The 19225-nt window shown below is 42.9% G+C and overlaps 1 protein-coding gene and 1 non-coding gene across 6 annotated transcripts in view; one reads left to right on the forward strand and one right to left on the reverse strand.

The window, feature by feature from the left end:
- The window catches only part of MACF1 (microtubule actin crosslinking factor 1), a 337622-nt gene that overhangs the window by 257079 nt on the left and 61318 nt on the right, over nt 1-19225 (reverse strand). The window contains exon 1 of one of the 5 annotated variants that reach the window (XM_072723768.1): nt 15375-15807. The exons of the other annotated variants lie outside the window; for them this stretch is intronic. Within the exon in view, the coding sequence (XP_072579869.1) occupies nt 15375-15426 (52 nt within the window). The 5' untranslated portion in view covers nt 15427-15807. Of the gene's footprint in view, nt 1-15374; nt 15808-19225 lie in introns of those variants that run through there. 5 annotated transcript variants of the gene reach the window in all.
- LOC112915090 (U6 spliceosomal RNA) lies at nt 7161-7267 on the forward strand. The gene has a single exon (XR_003233989.1). It is a non-coding gene; the product is annotated as a U6 spliceosomal RNA (small nuclear RNA).

A 19225-nucleotide genomic window follows, 5' to 3' on the forward strand; every position in this document is an offset into this window, starting at 1 on the left:
ACACGAGGCAGAAAAATACATCTGAAGATACAGACACGTAAAGGTCAAATTCTGACAGTGTAAGGAAACCAACAAGTAGTAGTGGAAGCAGGCAGAGATGAGGCCTAACTCCGGGTGCTCTCACTAGCCTCCATGCTTCTCACCCCAAATCAACAGTGCAGAGTTTTAGCACTTTCTTAAGTAAACTGTGAAGATCTGGTGATTGTTTCAAGTGTTTTCTCCACTCAGCACTGGGTTTTAGAGGCATAGTGTGGCTCTGAATGGCCTTAAGTGGTCATTATTTGCCCAGCAGGGAAGAGAGAAATTAACACTATTTTTAAAAATAGGTTGATAAGGAAAAAAAAGGAGGGGAGACTGTCCGCCAGAAGACAGGAAGGTCCTAGCAGCATTGACTCCAGATATATCTGGGCTAAACTCTGAGTCTGTAATACTTCCAACTTGCATCCACAGCATGAGCACGGTAGCATTATGATAATAAAAGTATCTAAAGCCTTTATACCCTCAACAGCACCCTCCCCTTGTTACCTTACTCATGATATTATGAACAAAACCGCTATGAAGACACAGGCACAAATGGCATACCTCCTAGCAGCTGAGTCTCTGTCACAGCGGGAAACAAGAGTAGCCAGGTATGAGGAGTTTCAACCTGGCTTTGAAATCCCGGGAATGAACAGCCTAAATTAAGGTGTTTTCTTCTATCTATAATCCACCAATCCTTGAGGTGTTAAACCACGAGGTAATAAGGACCCATGTGGTTTACGATTCTGAATCCTCTTGATTACCCAGGAAGCAGGTCCTCATTTTGCTTCCATGCAGTATCAAAGGCAGGTAGAGTAAAAGGTCCTCTCAGCTAGGCTCAACCCACTGGCAAGTTTCAAAAGTCTGGCATATAGCAGGCACACAAATTTTTGTTGAATGAATAAATGAATAAAACATTTCATCTTCAACTGCTATAACTGCTATAATCAGTTCCTTCCTACACCCAAGAGGGTGGAGACAGTGTCAGAGAATTCTAGACAATAGGAAGAAAAAAAAAATCTTTCTTTTCCCTGCCATTCCTTGGTGGTGATCAAGCTCTTCCGTTACAAAGTATAATGCTCCCTTCAATATAAAATTCATTACTTGACTGTTCTCCCACAGAGTTGGATAACAGGCCACACTATCCTAATCAAGGACAATGGTTCCTCTGCAGCTGGGGTGCAACACAGAGTCCTCTCAAAGATGGCAGGGCATAGTCAGGGAGATGTCCCTTGCAGCAGTTTTTATACAGCAACAACTTGGGAGACAATTCAAGCATTCAACAATTAAGAGATGGCTAAGTGAGGCCATTATCAACTTTATAACTTAACTTATAATGACTATAGGGAAATACTTAAAAAAAAAATCTTTACAATGTTACCAGGAAAAGGCATAAAAATATATATGTATATGTTAAGTGAAAAAAAGCCAGACACAGAATGCCACATTTATATGAAAGATCCAGAATAGGCAAGTCAGAAAGCAGATCAGTGGTTGCCAGGGACTGAGGGAGGGGAGGAGGTGGGGAGTGACTGCTTAATGGGTACAGGGTTTCCATTTGGAGTCATGAAAAGGTTCTGGAGGCTAGACAGTCCTAATGCACAACACTGCAGACCTATGTAATGTCTATGAAATGTACTCTTTCTTTCTTTTCTTTCCCAAGACTGTGAGATGGAGGCCTGAGCTGAGATCAAGAGTCAGACGCTTAGCTGACTGAGCCACCCAGGCACCCCTGAACTGTACATTTTAAAACAGTTACAATAAGGGGTGCCTGGGTAGCTTAGTCAGTTAGGCATCTGCCTTCAGCTCAGATCATTATCCAGGGTCCTGAGATAGAGCCCTGGGTCAGGCTCTCTGCTCAGAGTATGCTTCTCTGCCTTTCCCCACTCCTCCCATTTCTGCTCTTGCTCATTCTCTCTCTCAAATGAATAAATAGAAAAAAAATTGTTTTAATAGTTACAATGGTAATTTTAATGGTATTTTATCACAAAAACAAAACAAAGCAAAACTTGGATTGGAAAAAAACAACAACTAAAAACCCACATCAACAACACATATATAGGCCAGGATTACAATTATGTATAAAAGGAGACATGAACTAGAGGAACACAGACAAGTCCCAACATCTGTTAAAATAAAATGGGACTTCACCGATACTGGACAATAAATAAAAATTGAGAAAGGAAAATAAGAAAGCCAGGAGCATACAGCCAGCCCCAAAGTCACACTTGCAAGCCTGCAAATAAGTACGGACCAAGTGGGGGACAAGTTACATTGCTCACCAGGCACCAGAACAGCAGGTGTGTGTGTTACAGGGTGAGGGAGAGAGGTCTCAGGCCCTCCACAGCCCAGTCCTCTAATCCCCCTTAAAAACACTCCCTAGGGCAGAGAAACCATCTGTTTCAACAAAGCCCAGAGCCCTACAAGCATATTAACTCCTTCACTGCTGACTTCCTATAGATGGGTTTCCCTCAACATTAAGTGTTCATTTTTAAAATGCCTTTAAATGTTAGAACATAAGCTATTTAAAAGGGAAGAGACTTGCCCCTATTCTCTGGTATATCCTTAATACTCAGAATAAATCAACATCTGGGGATACTAAATAAATTATTGTTTCATTTATGCCTATTTTACAAGTCTTGTCATTTGTCCTCACTTAGAGCCTGACCTGGTTTCCTCAAATCCACTCCACCAACCAATATTCTGTGTACTTGTGTACAAGATAACTAGTCTCCTCACTGGAGATCTAGCAGTTTATTGCTAGATCCCAGTGCCCAGCACAGCACACACAGTGGATGCTCATACCTATTTGTCAAATGAAGGAATGAATGATTCGCCTTTGGTCACCATGCCTTGTAAGCATTCAGCAATGAGCACTTAAACCTGGCTAGGTTTGGACTAAGTACCATGAGAATTCACAGAGCTAGAATATCTACAGAATGGTCCTCTCAAAAAGCATACAATTTTGACAGGAAGACAAAACTACCGTGTAGGAAAGTGATACATCAGTGTGAACAATGATAATCTGAGAAGTCCACAGGGAGAAGAAAGGCCTGAAATGAGGATGGAAGGGATGGATAGGTTTCAGTGAAGTATAAAGAACAAGGTGTCCCGGGTAAAGAGAACTGCCGAAGACACAGCAACAGGAAAGAGTAAATGGGGCATTTCGAGGTACTAGGAGGAGATGAGTCTGTTTGCTGCTGGGAAGTGTGTTCTAGGATATTACATGAGATGAGCCTGGAAGAGTTGGAGGGGGTCAGAACACAACAGTCTGTCATGGGGCATCCGGCTGGCTTGGTCGGAGGGGTGTGTGATTCTTGATCCTGGGGTCATGGGCTCGAACTCCATGTTGGGTGTAGAGATTACTTAGACTTTTTAAAAATAATTTAAAAAATAATTTTAAATTACTTTTTAAATAGGGTCTGTCCTACTTTTGGTAACAGAAAGCACAGGAAACAAAATATGAGGCGGTGGTAGTGATTCAGGCATAAGGTAATGAGTGACTGGACCAGAGTCATGGCAAACGAAGTGGGGGGGAAAAGGCAAATTTAAGAGAAATTCTGAAGAAACAAAAGGACTTGATGACAGACTAAAAATGGGGGTTGATGAAGGGAGAGAAGCCAAAGATGTCTCCAGGGTTTCTGATCTCAGACACTGGAAGAATGTGAACACAACTGTCAAAAATGGGGAATCAAGGAGAAAAGCCAAGCCTAGGCTTGGTTTTGAAAACAATGAGCTAGAGGCGATATCCAAGTATAGATGTCCTGCAGGCAGCTGAAAAATAGACCAAAAAATTGAGGGTTTTTTATACATACAATGGAATATTATTCAGCCTTTAAGAAAGGAAATCCTGTCATGTGCTACAACATAGGTGAACCTGAGGACGTTAGACTAAGTGAAATAAGTTAGACATAAAAGGGCTGAGACTGCATGATTCCACTTATATGAGGTATTTAAAGCAATTAAACTCATGGAAGCAGAAAGTAAAGTGGTGGTTGCCAGTGGGGGGAGTTGCTGTTCAACCAGTATAGAGTTTCAGTCACGCAAGATGAAAAAGTTCTAGAGATCTGCTATACAAAAAATGTGCACACAGCTAACAATACTGTGCTGTATATGTAAAATTTGCTAAGAGGGTAGATTTGGTACTTTATGTTTTTGTATCACAATAAAAAACAGTAACACCTGAAAACACTGGGAAATTTTTAAGACAGACAGAAGGGGAAGTTTGCAATTTCAAAGTAAAGCAGACGTCAAAAGAACTGGCTAAAAGAAAAAAGAGGTCAGGAGCAGCATAATAATACCAGGTATGTCTGTATCGTGTGTTTATGTGTCAGCACTGTTTTGGGAGTTTTACATAAGCCACTCCATTTAATCCTCATCATTTCATGTGGGACATATTATTATCCCCATTTTACAGATGAGAAAATGAAAGCGCAGAGAAAGTGAGTAACCTGCCCCAAGTCACGCAGCTGGTAAATGTAGAAACTTGGATTTTAACCCAAACTAGCCTAGATCCAAAGCCCATGTTCCTCCAACTTCACCACATTGCCTCATCCCTTAGGAAACTGCCAGAGGTACAGTGTTAGAAAAAAGAAAAGACCCAGCACACAAACAGCAGTCTGGGTAAAGGAAAACGAAGAAATGCCCTCATTGAAAATAACAGAAGAGAACGTTTTAAATAGGCAGCAAAGGGGATCCCTAGGTGGCTCAGCAGTTTGGCGCCTGCCTTTGGCCGGGGATGTGATCCTGGAGTTCTGGGATGGAGTCCTGCGTCGGGCTCCCGGCGTGGAGCCTGCTTCTCCCTCTGCCTGTGTCTCTGCCACTTTCTCTCTCTGTGTGTCTATCATAAATAAATAAATAAATCTTAAAAAATAAATCAAAAAAAAAAAATAGGCAGCGAAGTCATCAACAGTGTCAAATGCCAACACTCCTCCCAACACAGAAGGAAGTCCACACTTCAAGTCGATCTCTGTAAAGATGGGCCAGGTAGTACAGCACAGAGAATTTCAAAGAACCAGAAGCCCAACCTAGAACTAAATGGGCTTCTTCTCTCCCTCTTCTCACTGGCAGGCACCTGGGGCTGCTGGTCTCCAGGATACTCCATGGGCCTCATCGTGAAGTGCAGCGCCTGACCAATCCCAGGAAATACCGACCCAAACACAGACTGTTGTGCAACAGGTTCAACTTGAGCTGTGGGAGAAGTGGATCTCCACTCAAACTATAGTTCAATATCTGATGTTTGCTTCTAAAACCAAACTTGCTTTTAGAAGAATTTCATGTGCCTGCTCTCTTCTCTCATCCTAGACAAACTAAAATCAGGTACGTACAGCTCCACTTCAGCTACAACCCTACTTTCCTATAAATGACCTGTCACACTGCTGCCATTGTTATACTTCTCTCAAAAAGCTCTGGATTGTTTATATCATTTCTCTGCCTTGAAAATATCTAGAGCCTTCTTCTGCCTATGTTATTCCTTAGCCCTTTATGAACACAGGCTCAACTTTCCATTCCAGCCTCATCTCTCACCCTAAACAACTGCCCATTCTCCCCAGATTTCTAATTTATAACACTTCTCATTCTTCCCCAGAGGAAACAGAAACATCCATGAGTCTATTCCTCTGCACATCTGTTGTCTTTCCAGAATATTACTTCTCCCTTCTGAACTGACAAACTGCTAAACTATTACCTTGCTAATCTCAAGGTTCAGCTCAAATGCCAATTCCACTGTCAAGTCTTCCCCATCACCCACTGTGCTGCCCCTAGTAATCACTTCACCTCTGCTCTCACAGCACTTTGTTCATATCTCTACAGGTAGCACCTGACAGGCAGATAGGTAACTATATCCCCACTAGACTATGCATAGGACTGGCAAGCCCTCAGTGGCTTGTACAGGGTCTGGCATACCGAAGGTTCTCAATGAAAGGAAGGAAGTGGGGGAGACCCCTGGCTGGTTCAGTCAGTGAAGCAGGCAACTCTTCATCTTGGGGTTGTGAGTTCAAGCCCCACACTGGGTGTAGAGACTACTTAAATAAAATCTTTAGAGAAGGAAGGAAGGAAGGAAGGAAGGAAGGAAGGAAGGAAGGAAGGAAGGAAGGAAGGAAGGGAGGGAAAAGATGGGGACTCCTAGAGAAAGAGACAGGAAGCATGGCACATTATCAGGGAGCAAACTAGTTAGTTGATAACAAATTATAAAAAGTGATCTTCCAAATCAAAGGATTTCAAGATATATCAAACCAAGAAGTCTAAAAGGTTCCTACCACTCCACAATGAGCAAAACATGCTGTTTAGCAACTGGTATTCATTCAGAGAGACCATCCTCATAGTTGTTGTAATGTAAAATATATATGATTAGGGCTACCAGCCTGGTGTTTCTCCAGAAAAGTAGCCAAAAGAAACTGTGGCAGAATGGTCGTAACCTATCTTTTTTTCTTTTTCTTTTTTTAAGATTTTATTTATTTACTCATGAGAAACACAGAGCGAGAGAGGCAGAGACACAGGCAGAGACAGAAGCAGGCTCCATGCAGGGAGCCTGACATGGGACTCGATCCGGAGTCCCCAGGATCATGCCCTAGGCTGAAGGCAGTGCTAACTAAACCCCTGAGCCACCCAGGCTGCCCAGTCGTAACCTTTCAATACTGATATCTACTCTAAAAAAAAACTCCACAAAACCAAGGATGGGAGAAAAATAATAATTTATACTTTGTTAGCATATAGGGTCACTGAGACAGAGGCATAGGGTAACGCTCATCTCCTGTTGTAACAAAAAACACAGAACTACCCCACACGTTTGAAAAGTCCAGAATACTAATCATAACGCCATCGAACCCCATATTCTCCATGCATTTAAAACCAGTGGCAATAGGGACGCCTGGGTGGCTCAGTGGTTGAGCATCTGCTTTGGCTCAGGGCATGACCCGGGAGTCCTGGGATCCAGTCAGCAGGCTCCCCGCAGGGAACCTGCTTCTCCCTCTGCCTATGTCTCTGCCTCTCTCTGTGTCTCTCATGAATAAATAAATAAAATATTAATTAATTAATTACTTTTAAAAACCAGTGGCAATAGAAGGCAAACCCAATGTGAACTTGTATTGATAACCCTCTCCAGGCCAGTGACATACAGTAAGCCTTAAAAAAATACAATTAAGGTGCTCACTTGGGCAGCACATATACTAAAATCAGAACAACACAGAGAAAATTAGCATGAGCTCTGCACAAGGATGACTCGCAAATTCGTAAAGCAGCGATCATATTTTTGATGGTAGCTGTACTTGTGGTAAACACAGCATAATGTGTAAATCTGTCAAATCACTAAATTGTACACCTGAGACTAATGTAACATTATGTGTCAACTATACTCACATAAAAATAAAAATTATTTTTAAAGCTAAATATAGGATCCCTGGGTGGCTCAGTGGTTTAGCGCCTGCCTTCGGCCCAGGGCATGATTCTGGAGACCCGGGATCGAGTCCCAGGTCAGGCTCCCTGCACAGAGCCTGCTTCTCCCTCTGCCTGTGTCTCTGCCTCTCTCTCTCTCTGTGTGTGTCTATCATGAATAAATAAATAAAATCTTAAAAAAAAAAAAAAAAGCTAAATATAGGGGCATCTGCCTGGCAGTCAGTGGAGCATACAACTCTTCATCTCCGGGTTGTGAGTCTGAACCCCAAACTGGATATACAGATTACTTAAAAGTATTAAAATATTTTTTTTAAAAAGCTAAATACACATGCAGTGCACACACACAATTAAGGAAGAGATATACTTTAACAGTACAAAAACTGCCATGCATCTAAAAACTACAGGATTTATCAAAGGTTTAAATAGGTGCCTAGTGCTATAAAAGATGTTGACAGGCCTCACCCCAGAAACATGCAGATTCCCAAATTCCTTGGCTACAGAGAATCACCCCATTGTGATAGGTTTGCTTAAGGGCCTTGGGAATGGGAGGAGCAGACAATTCTCACTGCGAAGGATGCAATCCTGTGGGTGACTCAAGCCATTTTCCACTATCCAGGCTACTGTAGAGACAGGCAATTTTATTGACCTCCCCCCCCACCTGCACACAAAGTCGCACACATCTGCCTTCCTTCTCTCAGTCCTCAAGCTAATTTCCAAACACCCCAGTGTATCATCAGCTAGAAAACCCACAATGTCGGCTCCAGGATGTCAACTCCAAGTCAGCAACAAAACTGTACTCTCATCAAGTCTATGATTCTACCCTAAGGCTGTCAGTCCCAAGTAACAGAAGCCAATCTGCACTTCACTGCAATATGTTGATTTTAAACACAGCACTGGGGTGCCTGGGTGGCTTAGACGGTTAAGCATCTGCCTCCTATGATGGAGTCCCAAGTCCCAAGTCCCTGCTTAGCAGGGAGCCTGCTTCTCCCACTCCTGCTCCCTCTGTTTGTGTGCCTTCTCTCACTGTCAAATAAATAAATAAAATATTTTTAAATAAATAAATAAATAAAAATAAACACAGGATCAGCTCCATTTCTTCCAGAGGCAGTCACCTACCACAAGCAAGGAGAATGACAGTAGTTTGTCAACCAATTTTATCAGGTTAAGCTGGCCTGATGTACTAGCTAAACTCTAGCTCAGTAACAGCAAGAAAAAAGAGAATCTCAACCTCAGACCAATCTGGGGTTCCAGTGCAGAATCTCTTTACAGCAATGATTAGGTCATTCATGGTACTGCAGTTTGCTGACCAACACTGATGGATCTGTGTACAAGTGGAAAAGGTACTAGGGTTGGGAGGATCAATGAAGCCATTTAAATGCCTGGAGTTGCTAGAAATAAAGTTTCAGAATAAAACAATGCAGTGGTGAAATGATGACATGTGTGAGCTGCTGACTAAGTGAAAGAGACACTTGGCACCTGTCCCATGGTGCAATTAACTGCATGGTAAAATATCTGAAACAGCTGGTCACTAAGCCTGAAGACACAGCTATCCTCAGAGGTTAAAGGACCCAGAGCTATCAGAGGGGTATTCAAAGGGTTACAGGTAACTTCAGCAGCTTTTAAAAGTGCAATAAAGTTAAAATTCAACACCCAGAGCTTTAAATTATATATTTTAAGACCAGTAATTCCACTTCTAGAGCTCTATCCTAAAAAGATAATCAGAAACACACAGAAAACTTTATCTATGAGGATATTATCATATCCTAGCAGAAAAAAATTAAAATTGTTGATCAGCAAACTGCAGAAATGTACATGCCCCACAACTGGGAAATGTTTTTTTTTTTTTTTTTTTTTTTTTTTTTTTTTTTTTTTTTTTTTGGGAAATGTTAAGTAAATGATCCTTCCATTTGAGGAAATCCCATAAAGCTGTTAAGAAATGTTGTAGACAGGAGCACCTGGGTGGCTCAGTTGGTTGAGTGTCTGCCTTCAGCTCAGGACATGATCTTGGTCCCGCACTGGGCTCCCTACTTCTCCCTCTCCCCCCCAACTTGTGCTCTCTCTCTCTCTCAAATAAATGAATAAAATCTTTAAAAAAAGAAGAAATGTTGTAGACAAATGGATAAAGGTATCAAAAATGCTCACAAAATAATAAACAGCGGGACAGAGAACTACATCATAATAATTAACAAATATATGAAAGCACAAAGTTATATATATAAAGGTATAAAAAGATTAAATGGAAACAATAAGATATGAACACAGTAATCTGTGAATTGTAGGATTTTCGTGATTTGGGGGTTTTACTTTTCTATGCTTTCTGCAAGGCTAAAATTATGCATCTATTTAATGGCAGAGGGAAAAAAATCTAAGTTTTTTTTTTCTAAGATTCTTTATTAGCTGCATTGAAGAGGGAAAAAATCCCCCCCAAAAAGGCCAATCTCTGAAGGGTAAGTGTCGGGGTTTAAGGACTTCTCCTGCTTGCCCAGACATGGCAATAAAGGACAGTCTTCCAGGCTGGCCAACTAAGAGGATGTCCAAAGTAAAGCTATAAGAAAGATAACAAGAAAGGTGACTTAAAAACACCTCAGCATTAAGAACCCAAACTGGGTGTGCACCTTGTCAGTCATCACTTTGTTCACTTGTTCAATGTTGCCATTGCCCAAAACATACCAGGAACTCCTCATGTGGAACTGCCTGCAGACTAGTAATACCATCTTCCCAATGTTTTCAAGAGCAGTCCATTTTTATTCTTTGAGATTGGATTCAATGTTTCAAAACAGTCTGTCTCAGATAGTACCATTTTCTGACCAAAAATTAAGTAGGACAATAAAATGACTATAGTTTCCCATGGAAGTCATTAAGTCTGTTGGTGAAAAGAAAAACCACAAGGGTTTTATGAATATGCAACAGGCACCAATGTCAGGGTGGCTTTTTTAGAACCCCCTATGGTGACTACTGACGGACATATACATGAGTTTAGTTCAATTCTTCCAATGTTTTTTATGCTTAACATGTGCTGGGCAGTTACAGATGCAAGAAGGGAGTCATAGTTCCCACCTTTAGCAACTGTTAGACTTCCCTTTAACTCTGTGCCAGATGTGACTCGTACTATTGCATTTAATCCTCACAACATTTTGTGAGATAAATTGTATTATCATCCCCATTTACAGGTGAGCATATTGAGGTTTACAGAAGTTACAGCAAACTTGCCCAAGAAATAAAGACTAGGAGGAAAAACAAATGTTTAATAATTAACACATAACTATAACATATTTAATAATATAACTAGTTAATATCTATAAATATAAGCATGCTCTAAAATAAGTACATTGAAAGTGCTATGGCAACACAGACAAAGAAAAGAGAATTCTATCTCAAAATGCAAAATTCTATCTCTTCATTGAAAGAGAGAGGCAGCAAGGAAAGAAAAGGAAACTATGGGAGAAAGCGAGGTTGGGTTGAGCACTGAAAGGTGAGTGGAAGTTTGGTTTATAAAGAGAAGGACAGGACGCCTAGGGGTGGTTAAACCTCCGCTTCTTGGTTTCAGCTACGGTCATGATCCTGGGGTCCTGGGATCAAGTTCCCATCGGGTTCAGCGCTCAGCGTGGGGTCTGCTTGTCCCTCTCTCTGTTCCTCCAGTTCTCTAACAAAAAAAACAATAAATAAAATCCAGAGAGAGAGTGACAGAAAGAAGGACAATGGTATTTCAGGCAAAGGCACCAGGACAGTATATACAAAGGAAGAGAAAGATGAAAGTGTGTGGGTATACTGGTTGTTTTTTTTTTTAAGGTTTTTTAAATTTATTTATTCATAGAGATACACAGAATGAGAGAGAGAGACAGAGAGAGAGAGAGTCAGAGACACAGGCAGAGGGAGAAGTGGGCTCCATGCTGGGAGCCTGACGTGGGACTGGATCCCGGGTCTCCAAGATCACACCCCGAGCCACAGGTGGCACTAAACCGCTGCTCCACTGGGGCTGCCCAGTATACTGGTTTTTAAAAATCAGTCATTATCTCACAGACTTAACAAAATTTTTTTTAGCAAAGACTAGAGAACCACTTTCTCATCATTCAACTTCAACTACCTCTCTGCCTCCCTAATTAATCCCCAATTACCAATCCACAGCACAGGCCTGGACTCTGTCAAAGAGCAGGACTTGGGCCAATATTTGAACCTGTTATACCCACAGGAGAGGTCCATCTGGGCAGAAATCGCTCAAAGACTATGGGTTTTGACAGGCCTGAGAAGTAGAAATTAAAGCCCAGAAGCCTCAGCAATAGGATACACTGTATTCCAATACTGGTATCAGAGCACCAAAGAGTCACAGGAAATTGGGGGCCAGAACTTTAAGGACTTCTACAATGTCTCTGTTCTCCCACGGGGCTCCCTTCAATGCTAGATGGGAAGAATGGCTATAAGCTGAACCATGTCAAGAAAAGCAAAGTAAGCAACTAAACAAAAAGGGGAGCCCAGGACCTCCTTCTATCAGCTCCTCTGGAATCACAAAGGTACAGGTGAAAAGGAAAAGGGAAGTAGTTAATCACTATAATCAGAGGACACAGAGGGTGACACTCGGCCCACAGGACAGTCTGACAAAGGCACTGGTTTGTATCTAAACGTCTGCCTGGCCGCCCAGGGTTGGGGGCCAATGACAACATTCCAGAAATTATTATAAAGACCAAACCAAAACAGCTATGTGCCCTCTTTCCAGGTACCTCTCCCACCTGAAAAAGATTCAGGTTCTGGAAAAGAAGGAAGATTAAATCAGATGCTTTCTCTGGGTGAATGAACAAGATAGACTGCTGTATCTTACACATTTTATGCTGTAAAAACTATTACACAGTGGATACAAATGAAGATAGGATTAGGAAACAGGACACAGCTCAAAGAGGCTAGTGTAGGGAAAGAGGAAAAAAAAGATCTCGTCTTCACTTCAAAGCACCATACTCTGCTCTCCCACAGGGAATAAGGTGCTCCAACATGGGCAGTTGTGGGTATTCTCCTACACAGCACATGGTCCCCAGCACAGGACAGCAACACAAGATAGCCATCTTGGAAATCCTTAGCAGGACAGATGTTCTCAGACCAGCCAAGCCTTGGGTTTTCCAAAGTAAACTACCTATGTCATGGGAGTATTTAAAGAGCTATGTGGATTAATACATGTAAAGTGCTTAGAACAGGACCTTGTTCCCAACTAACATTTGCTGAGTGCTTCCTTTCATTACTATTATCACTACTGCTATTATCTTCCCCTCTCAACCATCATAACTGTCCTACAGTGAGATCAAGTAAGACCTGGAGCCAACCATGTGGATGGGGGACTAGAGCTACAACTCCCCAGCTAGAGTGTGGCTTGACCCAGCTCATCCTGGACTAAAGCAATAACGAGAACTCACCATGATTCAAAGTCTCTGGGAGGGACAGGGGAGAGAAGAGATAGAACTAACATCTGGTGAACTCTGGCAACATTCCAGACACCAAGCAGTATATAGTATATGTATCCTCCTGTTTAATGCCCACAGCAGTAAGTGTAGAATCAAAATAACCCCAGTATCTGGGGTGGGAAGAGTAGAGTGTGAGCTCCCCCTGCAACTGTGGTCTTTTTTCTTCTCTGATTTCAGCCCCACACAGGACACACCCCCGTGAGAGGTGTACCTCGTCTGTTACTGGTTCATTCCTAGCACTGTTACTCACTCCTTCCCAGAAAAGACAGCAAAGGAGGGAGGGAGCGAAAAACTTTATAGGTAGGTTAAGAAAATAAATGATTGCCAAGCTGGTTTTACTATAACCCCTTTCAAAAGCAGAAATAACCCTTGCTAGGGTGCAATTTCTAACCGCTATACCCCTGCAAAGATCAATTCAAGACCTATTTGTTCCATTGGCCCCACTGAGGAAGTCAGAAGAGTTAGAAGAAACCGGGGACCAAGGTGACCCCCCCCCCCCACTTAGGAAGTGAAAAAGGACTCCTTCCTCCATGCATGTTTTATGGGAGGAATACAAGAAGTGCCCCTACCAGTCATATCTGCACTTGGTCCTGAAGCACACGTAGCAGAGGACAGGATTATGTGTGGTGTGGTCTCTTGAGAGCCTCAGTAATCTACTTAGGTCACTGCTAAACTGGATTCACTTGGGCCACGGCCATCCTCATGTGGTTTAACTGTTCATCTAAACCCCTGACACAAAGAAGAACCAAAAAGAAAAGTTATATTCTCCAACTCTATAGATAAGTAAATCTGTAGTTTCCATCCACCACCTGCCCATCTTCAGGAAGCTCTGGCCTTTTATCAGAAGGATGGTGCCAAGGATAATAGAGAATAAATCTATACTAAGGAGCTCAGTGTCTAAGGAGAGGCCTGGGCTTCCTACTCTAAACCTCTTCTTCTACTGAAGGAACATGCAAGCTAATTAAGCCTGATAATCCTTCCATGAGTTTTGTAAACAGAGGAGGGAAAGGGCTCCTGCTGCTGGGTGGGCATCATGCCCAGAAATATAGAAGGATCCCTCTAAGACAGGAAATAAGGCAAGAAAAGGGGGCTCTTCTTTTTTTTTAATAATAAATTTATTTTTTATTGGTGTTCAATTTGCCAACATACAGAATAACACCCAGTGCTCATCCCGTCAAGTGAAAAGGGGGCTCTTCTATGGCACAAGGCTACATTCCTGTATCTCCCTTCACCCAGGCCCCAACAAAGCCCAAGAACTGGAAGAGCTGCTGAGAAGCTCCACTGGTTCTGTCCCACATCTATACCTCTCCCCCATGAGTCTGGATGAAGAAGTCCAGCCTCCTTCTGCCCTCTCAAAACTTACTTTGACAGGGAAACAAGTTACTGTGACTCATTCTTGCTAAGACCTGCCTGATGCCCAATGAGCTTACAGAGCCCCAAATGTAAATGGGAGCCAGGAGTCCTGGGAAAAAAATATATTTATGTGGTGTGATGGGAGACAAAAGGGATGAGAAGGTAGAAATTACTAGAACAGTACTCAGAGTTGCATATCCCTTTAGAGCATACAAAGTTCTCCATGTAGACACTCTCTTGGAAACAGTTCTTCGATAATGGAAGAAAGGAAAACACCAACAAATCCTGGCAGGATGGGAATCCAACGAGTACCCCCATTCTCTCCTCCCTGAAGAAACCCACTTACTCTGTTCCTTTCTCTATCTCCCCTACTCTCTCTGCCCCTACCCCCACCATGGTTGCTCTGGATCCAGAATCCAGACTGCTGATGAAAGAGGGAGGGCTCGGGCACCTTTCTAAGCAGATGGAAATAAAACCACCTATTAATTAGAAAATCAGAAGCAAGATGTCATTCACCTTTCTCCTTAAGAGCCAAAGAGGTCTGCATTTTTATCATCTGTGTTCAGTGAACAGTTAGCCAACAATGTAAAGCAGACACTATTCCCTTTAATACTATTTTATTAAAAAGTTACCTCCTTTAAAGTCACTGATGTACCCTTTATATGGCTTTCCTGGCCTGTCCACCTGCATTCCTCCTTCCTCCACCCCCCAACCACTCCCGATTCCCTGTTCTCTCCAGGTGGGACTCTGACTCACTGTAGACACTGGCACTGAAAAACCTAGCCCAAGAAAAAGCTACACCTAGGTGAGGCTGCAGCACCCAATTGGCAAAAGCCCTCCACCCACACTGCCCCAGGAGTGCCCTGAGCTCTCCTCCACTCAGGAGAGCAGGACACATGTCTTCACTGCTCATTCAAGCAAGAGAACAGACTGCTGTTGAAGCAGCTGAGAGGATCCCCTCCCACTCACTCACAATCACATTTACAATGTTAGCCCTGCTATGTCATTGCCTAAACACACCCAAACATATGGCCGGCTGGGAGTAAGAGGGCTCTTTCCGAGCCCCTCGGCAACTGATGGAAAGTAAAGACCCCCACATGACACCAACACAGAAGTGCTGGCGAATTCAGCCAGGGTAAAAGCAGGGAGCCAGAAGCCCCATCATACCTCTAAGGTTGTTGAGTCCCTCCAGGAACTTCTGGTACTTGTAGGCATTCATGCCCCTGCCCAGCTGTGTTGGTTCAGTGGCTAGAAGTAGGCAGCATGGCACAGTGACAGCTGAGAAGTGAGAGCGTTCCAATCGGCTGATCTCCACCACCGCCTTCTAGCCTCCTAGCCCCCAAGAACTGGACTTTGACCACATTTACAAGTGACGTCACCAGAGAAGCCTAATTTCATGACAGCCTCTGCGCTCCCTCATTTGTCGCAGCAAGCGGAAATACCTCCCCAGGACGGGACAGCCCCTCCTTTGTGTGAAAATGAGGCAGGAGACCACAACGGGCCCCTGCCTATCATCTGTCACCTCATCTGCCACCTTCTCTCTAGACTCCAGCCCAGGCTCCACTGGGATTACCGCTCCTCTGGTGTAAACTCTAGGGACAGGGGCTTTAATGTTTTTCAAGACACCAGTTAGGGGTTCATCTAACATTTGAGAACGAAACCTTTAAAGGGCCACACTCACCACAAGAATGTCACTACAACGGAAGCTCTTGGGCAAATATCACACAGCAACGGAGCAGGTTTTACAAAATAAAAAACCGAAGCTGCGCTCTGCTTACAGCAGGCCTGTTGACAGAATGGAACACAGCCACACACAGGCGAGACACTGCTGATCAACACAGTCCAAGGCAGAAGCAGAAACTGTGAAGCCCATTCCCTAAGTGCTAAACGCACAATTCTGGGAGGCAGGGCCTTCTCTATAGATAACTAGGGGGAAAATGCAGTTCTGACACCCCCTCATGTTTCCCCCTCCAGGGCACTATTCTACTCAGCTGACTTGTTTCTGGTTTGCTTTATTTTTTTTTTCAGATTTTATTTATTTATGAAAGACACAGAGAGAGAGGCAGAGACAGAGGCAGAGGGAGAAGCAGGCTCCATGCAGGGAGCCCGATGCGGGACACTTTCCCAGGACCCCAGGATCATGACCTGAGCCAAAGGCAGACGCTCCACCACTGAGCCACCCAGGCATCTCTTTGGTTTGCTTTAATGATATTAGAAGGTACTGAAAATTTCCTCCTACTCCATTAGCCTCAAAAAAATGACCCCTGTCCAATAATCATAGGCTCATACGATAAGCTACACAGCTTATATAATAAGAGGAGGAAAAAAAACCTCTGAATTTTCTACAGCATCTCATTGTAAGAAACTCAAAGTGGTCCATCTGCAGGGTGCCTGGATGGCTCAGGCAGTTCAGCAGCTGCCTCTTAATTTCTGCTCAGGTCTTGATCTCAGGGTCATGAGATCGAGCCCCACGTGGGCTACATGCTAAATGGGGAGTCTGCTTAAGATTCTCTCCCTCTCCCTATCCCTCTCTACTTGCACACACTAACATGTGTGCTCTTTCTAATAATCCTTTTTTTAAAAAAAAAGTAAAAGAATAAAAATAAAAAGTAGTTCATCTGCATCATTATACTTATCTTCTAAAATGTCTTTATAAAGGGTGCCTGGGTGGCTTAGTCAGTTAAGGGTATGTCTTCAGCTTGGGTCATGGTCTCAGGGTCCTGGGACTGAGCCCTGCATTGGGTTCCATGCTTGCCGGGGAGCCTGCTTCTCCCCCTCCCTCTGCCACTCCCCTAAGCCTGTGCTCTCTCTCCCTCACTCTCTCACTCTCTCTCTAATAAAGTATTTTTTAAAAATAAATAAAACAAAATATCTTTATAAAGATAATTGTACATTTTATTTTTATTATTTTTTAAAGATTTTATTTATTTATTCATGAGAGACACAGAGAGGCAGAGACACAGGCAGAGGGAGAAGCAGGCTCCATGCAGGGAGCCCGATGTAGGACTCAATCCTGGGACTCCAGGGTCATGCCCTGGGCTGAAGGGAGGCACCCAACCACTGAGCCACCCAGGTGTCTGTACATTTTAAATTGTATATGAGAAAATAAGCTAAGCAATCTGCCTAAGAACTGTACTCTGGTGCTCTGGCTCATCTTACCATAAAAGCCTTGGAATCCTAGAAACCCACAGGCAACCAACCGAATCAGACTCTACAGAACAACTCCTCATAAGAGAGACACCCCTCTCCCAGTCCTGAAGGTTTTCCAAGCAACCTGCCATGCAGGCTGCCATTCAGTGATTCGGGTAGAACTCACAGCATGTCCAACATAATGTTCCACAAAAACTCCTAATTATGCAGGTTGAATGCAAGTGAAGAAACTGTATAAGTAGCACTGTGAAAACAAAAAAGAGACTGTGCCCACTTGAAAAGATCAGGCTAAGTAATACTAACAGCTGCTAAGATAATAGAGAGGGGAACATTTTTAAATAATAAAAATATCCAACCCAAGGTTTTGTGCCTTCTGATGCTACTAGTCAGTGCTAACAAGGTAGCCAACCACTGTGTGCAGACCTGAGTATTTACAGGAGTCAAGGGGGACACAATACATGTTTCCTTTTTTCAAAAGAACAATTTCATAGGCAAGATTCAATGGTTAAAAAGGACTTCTGCTTGAAGACCATAAGTTAGACAGTGGAAAACAGTAAAAAATAAATAAATAAACAGATTCTATGACCTATTACTGTAAGAATCACTGTATCTTTGATGTCACCTAGGCCAAAAGACCAGGTCCTTGGATTCCTTATCTGTAAAATAAGGCTGTGGACAGAGAAAGGCAAACATTAAACATCAGTTCAGATCATGTGTGTCTGTTTCCTGGCATTATTCCACTTATTACTCCAGGAAGAGAATGAATAATAGAGTACAGTGCAAAGAATTTGTGTTGCAGAATCAAAATACCTGGATTCCAGAGTCTATATCAAGATCCAACTTTACCACAAATTAGCTATGTGAGCAGGAGCCCCCAAATTCCTATAAAATGTTAGTTACTCTTTTCTTTTTAGGTACAAACTCCAATGACAATCTGACGAAAACCAAGGATACTTTCCCTAGAAAAAGGCACATAACTCACCTACATACAAACTTCTGTTTACAAGTGGAGGGGGGTCAATGAACCACAGATCTCTAAGATCCGTTCTGTGTCATGATCTGGAAGCAATTAATAGCGCAATATGAATATAAGAATGTAAAAGAAAGATCAATTAGCCAGGGCAGAGCTGGGTCCTCTTGCTTTAACGCCACCATAACATCCTATTCAGAGACTCCTCCCACCTGAAGGAGCAAAGCAGCCCAGACAACAGTAATCTAACGGCAGGAAAAACTGACTTTTAAAATAGCCACTCGAACTAAGTGCATTTAAAAGACAACACATGCTAGTTTGTCATTTCCTCTGTGTGTTTCACCATTGAAATTGTTTAATGACATTTTATCAGATAAAAATTAAACAAAAACAAGGATGTTTGGAATTATGAATGAAGTGAAGGCTTCGTAAGACTTAAGGCTTTTGGGGAAAGAGTAGAGGAGGACGGCAGTCTCCACTCCAATTGTATTCTTGCAGACTAGGGACCTTTCCTCAAAATTAGAGCATTTCAAAGCACTGTAGCCCAATACCTCTCTATGCTTTGGGGCTGTTCATCTTTCATCTTCATAGGTCCCACATGACGAACGGTGAGGTGAAAGCTCAGGGGGTAGGAGAGATGCTCCCCTATGTTCCAGAACAATGTGAAAGGCTCAGGATCTGGCAGTCCAATAGGCACCCTCTGGCCAGCTGCTGACAGAGGGAGAAAGCCCTGCTGTCTCCAACAGCCCATACAAAGGCACAGACACCTCCGAGTGATGTGGAACTTGATTGAATGCAGACAGACGAGGAAATGCAGACGACAGGGCATAGATGTAGTCCTCAGGGCTCCCCACTCTACAATGACAGGATGACAGTTAAAAAGGAATACCTGTCCTGC

The sequence above is a fragment of the Vulpes vulpes genome, chromosome 10 (genome assembly GCF_048418805.1).
Source record: "Vulpes vulpes isolate BD-2025 chromosome 10, VulVul3, whole genome shotgun sequence".
NCBI classification, from domain to species: domain Eukaryota; kingdom Metazoa; phylum Chordata; class Mammalia; order Carnivora; family Canidae; genus Vulpes; species Vulpes vulpes.